General features: G+C 37.6%; 1 protein-coding gene across 1 annotated transcript in view; it reads left to right on the forward strand.

Moving 5' to 3' along the window:
• The window catches only part of UGGT2 (UDP-glucose glycoprotein glucosyltransferase 2), a 601,530-nt gene that overhangs the window by 174,986 nt on the left and 417,257 nt on the right, over nucleotides 1–9,287 (forward strand). Inside the window, exon 6 of the mRNA XM_007944010.2 lies at nucleotides 6,285–6,381. Within this exon, the coding sequence (XP_007942201.1) occupies nucleotides 6,285–6,381 (97 nt within the window). The remainder of the gene's footprint in view (nucleotides 1–6,284; nucleotides 6,382–9,287) is intronic.

Here is a 9,287-nt window from a genome sequence, read left to right on the forward strand (position 1 = left end):
TGTAAATTTTGGTCAATGACATGAGACAAAGTATATGTGAACTGCTGTATGAAAAGTGAATTTACTCTGTAAATCTTCACCCAAATCCAAATAAAATTAAAAAAAAAAAAGTGTTATTCCTTCTGTGTAGGGTAGAAAGGAGAGGCAAATCAGAGAAGGAATCGGCGTGGGGAGAAACAAGTATGCTTATCTTATTTTAAAATTATTCTAATATGCTTGCCTAGGGAGGCTTGCTCATCTCCTGAGAATCCATGTCCCTGGTTATTCTTTGGATAATGTTACCATTAAATGTCCATGCTAGCTAACTCTCTGGGCATATTGTAGCATCACATTACAGCTGTCTTTTTTAATGGATTATTATCTAGTGCATTCGGAATCATTATACAGTGAAACCTGTGAGAGCCAAACTTGACAGACCTGTTGTTTTTCTGGGTCTCACAAGTTTTCCACTTTTGTCAGGGTGCAGTCTTAGCACTTCTCTATCATTCTCAGTTAGTAGAAAATAATATATTTGAGTTTTCCTTCTCTGAGAGTTGCCCCTGTACACATATTCTAGCTTTCATAGGTTTTATTGTATTGTACATTTAGTCAACATGTGATTTTAATAAAAATAGGCTTATGTTTGTGCTACCTTTTGAACACATGGCTTTCTGTGAGGAAGAAAGAAGAAATACAAAACTGCAAGAAATATTTTCACTAGTTGATTTAACATATCAGTATTTGGGTTTCCAGATCTAAGCTTACTAAACTTCTATTTAACTTTTACATTAATACATTTCAAATGCATACAGTAAATAAGGATTTAAGAAGCATTTGTCTTTATTACTGAAGATGTAATGACATTCCAGAACTCATAATGGAAATTGGTATGTGAAATGTCATTTCTTTTATGAACTTTAAAAAGATATACGACTTTATAGCTTCTATTTGCTTAGCTCCCAACTGATTGCCTTTTGACATTCAAATCTATTTTTAAATTGAGCTGTATGAAATTGGAAAGTCTCCAAAAGATTTCCAGCTTTCTCAGACTAATGTTATTATAAATAATTCAGTTTTCACATGCTATCTTTTATTATAGCATGTGCCTGAGAAATTAATAAGTTACTTTTTCATGTGGCCAGCAATGTTAAATGTTTGTCTGCATATTCAAATGTAATTCTTACATCTTATTTGGAAATAGAACAGGCTAGGAAGTAGATCCCTGTAAGTATACTTACTTTAAGGCTGAGGGAGAGGTTAGGGTGGTAAGGGAGAATAAAGAGTAAAAATGTTTTAAATTTCTTTGATGTTTACCCCTTTGTCTGTTAGGTTTAAGATTGGGAACCTGAATTAAGGAGAGAATGTGCAGAGTGTTATTACATTGTGGGAATTTCAATTAATGTCATGAAACAAATATATATGAACTGTTGAATGGAAAATGAATTTGCTCTGTAAATTTTCATCCAAACCACAATGAAAAGCTAAAAAGAAAAAAGGAAAAAGACCCATAGAATATTCAAGGGAGTTTTCTGAGTACCTGACTAAACTTGTTTCTTAACCCTTAAAATAATGTGCTAAATGATACTGGTTAAGGCACAAATAATAATAAATTTAGTCTGGATGTTGGAGAGAGCCTTACACATCATCTAATATATGAGGGGTGTGTGTGTGTGTGTGTGTACACATATACATTGTTGTTGTTGTTATGTGCCGTCGAGTCGGCCCCGACTCATAGCGACCCCTCCTTGGGTTTCCGAGGCAGTATCACTACGGAAGTAGGATTGCCCAACCTTCCTTCCGAGGAGTGGCTGGTGGGTTTGAACCGCCAGCCTTCTGGTTAGCAGTCAAGTGCTTTAGCCACTATGCTACCAGAGCTCCCCACATATACATATACATACATATATACACATACATATATCCATGCTAGACAATTCTCTGGGTATTTTGTAGCATCAAATTACAACCTTCTTTTTAATGGATTATTATTATCTATTTAATGAATTATCTGCTTAATGAATTATTATTTAAAATCATTATACAGTGAAACCTGAGAGCCCGACACACAGTATATATATTACACTTGTTGTATATAGTATAGCATATAGTGTATCTAGGTTGTTACTTTTTGAAAAAAATTGATGAGTTGCCTTGCTTGCTGGAGCCATCTCTGAAAATGCATTTTATATTTGTCTTTCACAGAAAGGGCAAAATTAGGTACTAAAATGTTGGTAACTGCTTCATACAACTCAGTTTTAGATAGATGCCATCAACTGGAAGAACAGATACTAATTGTCAGCATTTGGTGTATTTTAATCATTTAGAAATAAGAGGGAAAACTAGATCACCTTGTTCAGGCACTGAATTTTTGTATACTTAGCCTCTGTTCCCAAATATCTGCTACTGCTGCTGTTGCTGCTGCTGTTAGGTACTGTTGAGTCAGCTCCCAACTCACGGTGACCCTATGAACAATAGAGCAAAACACTGCCTGGTCCTGTGGCAGCTTCACAATCTTTGCTATACCTCAGCCTGTTGTTGCAGCCACAGTGTGAATCCACCTCATTGAGGATCTTTGTGTTTTTTGCTAATCCTCCACTTTACCATGCACGATATCCTTCTCCAAGGAATAGTCCCTTCTGACAGGATGACCAAAGTAGGTGAGACGAAGTCTGGCCATTCTCACTTCCAAGGAGCATTTCTGCTGCACTTCTTCCAGGATGGATTTTTTTGTTCTTCTGACAGTCCATGCTACTTTCAGCAACGTTCACCAATACCACAACTCAAAAGCATCAACTCTTCTTCAGTCTTATTCATTGTCCAGCTTTCACACGCAAATGAGGTAGTGTTTGAAAGCACCATGGCTTGGGTTAGGCATACCTTAGTCTTCAAAGAGATATCTTTGTTCTTCAGCGCTTTAAAGGGGTCTTTTGCAGCACATTTGGCTAATGCAAGTATGTTGGATGATTTCCTGACTAATGCTTCTATTGTTGTTGAATGTGGAACCAAGTAATATGAAGTCTTTGACAACTTCAGTCTTTTCTCCATTTATCATGATGCTGCTTATTGGCTCAGTTGTGAGAATTTTCATTTTCTTTATGTTGAGGTGTAATCCATACTGCAGACTGTAGTCTTTAATCTTCATCAATAAGTTCTTCAAGTCATCTTCACTTTCAGCAAGCAAGATCGTGTCATCTGCATGTCACAGGTAGTTAATGTCTTCCTCCAATCCTGATGCCATGTCCTTCTTCATATAGTCCAGTTTCTCAGATTATTTGCTCTGCATGCAAAGTGAATAAGTTTGGTGAAAGGATACAACCCAGATGCACTCCCTCCCTGATTTTGATCCATGCAGTATTCCCTTATTCTGTTCAAATGACAGCCTGTTGATCTATGTACAGGTTGCTGATGAGCAGCACAATTAAGTGTTCAGGAATTCCCATTCTTCTCAATGTTATCCGTGATCTGTTATGATTCATACAATTGACTGCTTTTGCATAGTCAGTGAAACACAAGTAAACATCTTTCTGATATTCTTAGCTTTCAACTAAGATCCATCAGACATCAGCAGTGATACACCTCATTTTATGTCCTCTTCTGAATCCAGCTTGCAATTCTGGAAGTTCCCTGTCTGTATATTGCTGCAACTGTTTTTGAATTACCTTTAGCAAGATTTTACTTGCATGTGATATTAATGATACAATTCAATAATTTCCATATTCTGTAGGATCAACTTTCTTTGGAATGGGTATAAATATGGATCTCTTCCAGTCAGTTGGCTAGGTATCTGTCTGCCAAATATCTTGGCATAGACAAGTAAGTGCCTGCAGTGCAGCATCTGTTTCTTGAAACATCCCAATGGGTATTCCACCAATTCCTGGAGCCTTGTTTTTCACCAATTCCTTCAGTGCAACTTCGACTTCTTTCCTTCAGTGCCATTGGTTCTCGATCATATGCCACCTTCTGAAATGGATAAAAGTTGACCAGTTCTTTTTGGTACAGCGAGTCTGTATATTCCTTCTATCTTCTTTTGATGTTTCCTGCATCATTCAATATTTTCCCCATAGACTTTTTGTTATTACAACTTGAGGCTTGAATTTTTTTCTTCAGTTCTTTCAGCTTGAGAAATGCCAAATGTGTTCTTCCCTTTTGGTTTTCTAACTCCAGGTCTTTGCACACTTCATTATAATAATTGATTTTGTCTACTCGAGCTGCCCTTCGAAATCTTCCATTCAGCTCTTTTATCTTGTCATTTCTTCCCTTTGCTTTAGTTACTCTCCATTCAAGGGCAAGTTTCAGAGTCTCATCTATTATCCATTTTGGTCTTTTCTTCCTTTCCTGTCTTTGTAATGACCTTTTGCTTTCTTCATAGGTGATGTTCTTAATGTCATCCCACAATTTGATTTTCGGTCATTGGTGTTCAGTGCGTCAAATCTGTTCTTCAAATGGTCTATAAATTCAGGTGGGATATAATTAGGGTCCTATTTTGGCTCTTGTGGACTTGTTTTAATTTTCTTTAGCTTCAGCTTGAACTTGCATATGAGAAATTGATGGTCTGTTCCACAGTTAACTCCTGACCTTGTTTTAGCTGAAGATATCGAACTGTTATCGATCTGATTCCTGTATATTCTATCTGGAGAAGTCCATGTGTATAGTTGCCATTTATGTTGTTGAAAAAAGGTATTTGCAATGAATAAGTTGTTGGTGCTGTGAAATTCTATTATGCAATCTTCAGCATCATTTCTATCACCAAGGCCATATTCTTAACTACCAGTGATTCTTCTTTGTTTCCAACTTTTGCATTTGAATCATCAGAGATAATCAATACATCTATGTTTAGTCAATTTCAGACTGCAGAAGTTGGTAAAAATCTTGAATCTCCTTGTCTTTGGATTTGGTGGTTGGTGTGTAAGTTTGAATAATAGTTGTATTAACTGGTTTCCTTGTAGGTATATGGATATTATCCTATCACTGACAGCATTGTACTTCAGGGTAGATCTTGAAATATTCTTGTGATGATGAATGCCACGCCATTCAGTTTTGTTATTCCCAGCATAGGAGATCATATGGTTGATTCAAAATGGCCAAAACCAGTCCATTTCAGCTCACTAATGGCTAGCATATCAATCTTTATATGCATTTCATTTCATTTTTGATAAATTCCCCTTTTCCTAGACTCATACTTCGTACATTCCATGTTCTGATTATTAATGGGTGATTGCAGCTATTTCTTCTCATTTTGAGTCATGCCATTAGAAAATGGAGGTCCTGAATGCTTTATTCCATCCACATCATTAAGGTTGACTCTACACTGAGGAGGCAGCTCTTCTCAAGTCATATTTTGAGTGCCTTCTGACTAAGGGACTCATCTTCCAGCCCTATATTAGACAGTGTTTCAGAGCTGTTCATAAAGTTTTCCAGTACTGTATCAGACAGTGTTTCACTAATATTCATAAGGTTTTTGCTGGACAATTCTTTGAGAAATGGATGGCCCCTTCCTTCTTCTGATTCTGTCTTGGTCTGGAATCTCCGTTGACAAATCTCCACCATGAGCGACCCTGCTGGTATTTGAAATACTGATGGCATAGCCTCCAGCCTCACAGAACATGCACGCTAGCACAGGATGATGAACTGACAGAAGAGTAATGGAATATCTGCTGTTGGCAACATCCAAGTTATCCTACATCTAGAAAATAAGCAAATGAATAACATTTGCTGGTTTAGCAAATATTGTGGATATCTAACCCCTAAAGGAGGATAGTTTTGGTGAAATTTGACTGATTGGATCCTCTCTTAATTAACAACTGTGAGACAGATTGAGTACATTGTCATGGTATAACAGAAAAGATCAGATACATTTTCACTGTAGGAGAGTAATTAAAATAACAGTCATGTGCAAATTTTCAGAAAGTAAAGTAGTCATCTGGAAAATTCTGGTTCCTTGATAGAGTATGTAAAAACCAAAACAAACTCACTGCCATTGAGTTGATTCTGACTCATAGTGACTCCCATTGGATTTCTGAGGCAGTATATCTTTATGGAAATAGATTACTTCATATCCTTCCGTGGAGTGTCTGGTGGCTTTGAACTGCCAATCTTCTGGTTAGCAGTCAAATGCCTGAGGCACTGTGTGACCAGAACTCCTGTAGCATATGTAGGGAGAGTTTTAATGTTGCCTCAAATAACATTATTTCATGCTGATTAATAAGTTTTAATAATTTATTTTAATGTTCTAATAGACCAATCATACTGATTTTAAAAGAAGATGTTTAAGTATTTTCTCATTTTATCAAATAAATGTTTTTGAACAGAAACCAAGCTCACGGAAAATGTATTTATCTGGCTATGGTGTGGAGCTAGCAATAAAGAGTACAGAATACAAAGCATTGGATGACATCCAAGTTAAAGGTAAATTTTATCTCTGAATTTGAGTAGACTTACATACTTAACTTTCTTTTAAAAAAGCTAATCAATTTAATCCTAAATGTGTTAATTTAAGGATGGAGATGGGAGTGGGTGTCTTTCTACTAAAGATTTGGAATTTAATTCATTTACGTATTTCTTCTGGTTTTCACCACTATGTTATATTCTTGGTTGCAGTTGATTCAGTTCTGACACATAGCAACCCTGGGTACAGCTGAATGAAACAGTGCCTGGTCATGCACCATCCTCACAGTCCTTGCTATACTTTAAGCCCATCATTGCAGCCCCTGTGTCAGTCCATCTCATTGAAGGTCTTCCTGTTGTTTGCTGAGCCTCTACTTTACCAAGCCTGATACACTTCTACGGGAAATGGCCCCTTCTGACAACATGACCAAAAGTAGGTCACATGAAGTCTGTCCTTCTTTCTCTCAAGGAGCATTCTGGCTGCATTTCTTCCAGGCTATATTTGTCTGTTCTTCTGGGAGTCCATGGTATTTTAATTTTCTTTGCAAACATCACAGTTCAAAGGCATCAACCCTTCTTTGGTCTTCCCTATTCATTGTCCAGCTTTCACATGTATATGAGGCAATTGAAAATACCTTGGCTTGGGTCAGGGTACACCTCAGTCTTCAGAGTGACATCTTTGTTCCTTAACACTTTAAAGAGGTCTTTTGCATCAGATTTGTCCAGGGCAATATGTCATCTGATTTCTTCACTGCTCTTTCCATGGGGGTAACTGTGGATCCAAGTAGAATGAAATCTACTGACAACTTCAGTATTTTCTCCATTTATTGTGATGTTTCTTATTGGTCCAGTTGTGAAGTTCTTTGTTTTCTTTATGTTGTGGTATAATCCATAGTACAGACTGTAGTCTTTGATCTTCATCAGCAGGTGCTTCAAGTCATCTTTCCTTTCAGCAAGCAGGTTGTATCATCTGCATATCACAGGTTGTTAATGAGTATTTCTCTCATCCTGATGCCTCATTTTTCTTATAGTCCAGGTTCTTGGATTATTTGATCAGCATACAGATTGAATAAGTATGGTAGAAGGAAACCTGATGCACTCCCTTCCTCATTTTAAATCATGCAGTCTCCCTTTGTTCTGTTTGTATGACAGACTCTTGGTCTAGGTACAGGTTCCTCCTGAGCACAGTTAAGTGTTCTGGAATTCCCATTCCTGTCATTGTTATACCTAATATGTTATGATCTACATAGTTAAATGTCTTTGCGTAGTCAATGAAACACAGGTAAACATCTTTCTGGTATTCTTTGCTTTCAGCCAAGATCCAACTGACATCAGCAGTGATATTCCTCATTCTACATCCTCTTCTGAATCCAACTTGAATTTTGAAAGTTCTTGGTCAATATATTGCTGCAACCATTTTTTTTTTCTTACAATTTTTATTGGGATTTGGTGAATGTTTATAAGAGCAAATTCACTTTCCATACATCAGCTCACATATACTTTTTCTCATGATATTGACTGCAATTTCCTGCAATGCAACATCTCCCCTCCCACTTCCTCTCCATAGTTACCTCTTCCCTGTGTCCTTCCCTCCCATACACTCTTGCCCCTGACCTGTCTCCCTGTGCATACACAGCCCTTCTATTTTCCCAAGATTGATCTGTCTATTGAGTGTATCTACCTAATGTAAATATTCAGCCCATATGCCTGATTTTTGTTTGGCTTCCAGCCACAGGAGTGGGTTCAATTCCAGACCTGAAGGGAAGCCAGGGGCTATAGTCTCAATGGTTCCATCAGGTTCCATCAGACCAGCAAACCTGGTCCTTTTTTTTTTTTTTCCCCAAAAATGATTTTGAGTTTTGTTTTACATTGTTCTCTCACTCTATTCAGGATCTCCTACATAGATCCGCCTTTGAGTGGTTGACAGTGGTAGCTGGGTACCATCTAGTTCTTCTGGTCTCATAGTCATCTAGGCTGAGAATCGCATGGTGTACCAATCTCTTGGACTAATTGTTTCCATGTGTCTTTAGTTTTCTTCATTCTTCTTTGTGCTGGACGAGGAAAGAGGTGTCATTGCATCTAGATAACTGCTTGTAAGCTTTTTTTAACGCATTTTATTGAAATATAATTTATGAATGGTGAAATACACAAAACTAAAATGACATGGTTAATGCATTTATTTATTTATTTGCAGTGTTCCCTGCACTCCCCTCCCACCTCTGGCAAACAACAAAGAAAGTTTCCCTCCATCTATAAACCTTTACTTGACCCACCACAACAATGAACTAATACTATATCTGTCCTTCTGTGATTGACTTATTTCACTCAACATAAGGTCCTCCAAGTTCATCCATATTACGTGGTGTTTTGCAGACTCTACATTGTTCTTTAGTGCTACATAGCATTCCATTATGTGTATGTACCATAGTTTGGTCATCCACTCTTCTGCTGATGGGCATGTAGGTTTCTTCCATCTTTTTGCTATTGTAAATAGTGCTGCAGTGAACATGAGTGTGTATATATCTGTCCCTGTCCTGGCTCTCATCTCTCTAGGATATATACCTAGTATTGGGATTGCTAGATCAAATGGTATCTCCAATTCCAGCTTTCTAAGGAATTGCCATACTGCTTTCCACAGTGGTTGTATCACTTCACAGTCCCACCAGCAGTGTATGAGAGTCCCACTCTTTCCACATCCCCACCAGCATTTGTTGTTTTCTGTCTTGTTGAACCTTGCCAGCAGTGGTGGGGTTAGACGGTATCTCATTGTTGTTTTGATTTGCATCTCTCTGATGGCCAATGATTGTGAGCATCTCTTCATGTATTAGCTGACCACCTGAATATCCTCCTTGGTGAAGTGTCTATTCATGTCTTCTGCCCATTTTTCAATTGAATTGTTAATTCCTTTGGTGTTGAGGTGTTGGAGT

This window comes from Orycteropus afer, unplaced genomic scaffold (assembly GCF_000298275.1).
Source record: "Orycteropus afer afer isolate SDZICR_OR568_19922 unplaced genomic scaffold, OryAfe1.0 scaffold00117, whole genome shotgun sequence".
Lineage (NCBI taxonomy): Eukaryota > Metazoa > Chordata > Mammalia > Tubulidentata > Orycteropodidae > Orycteropus > Orycteropus afer.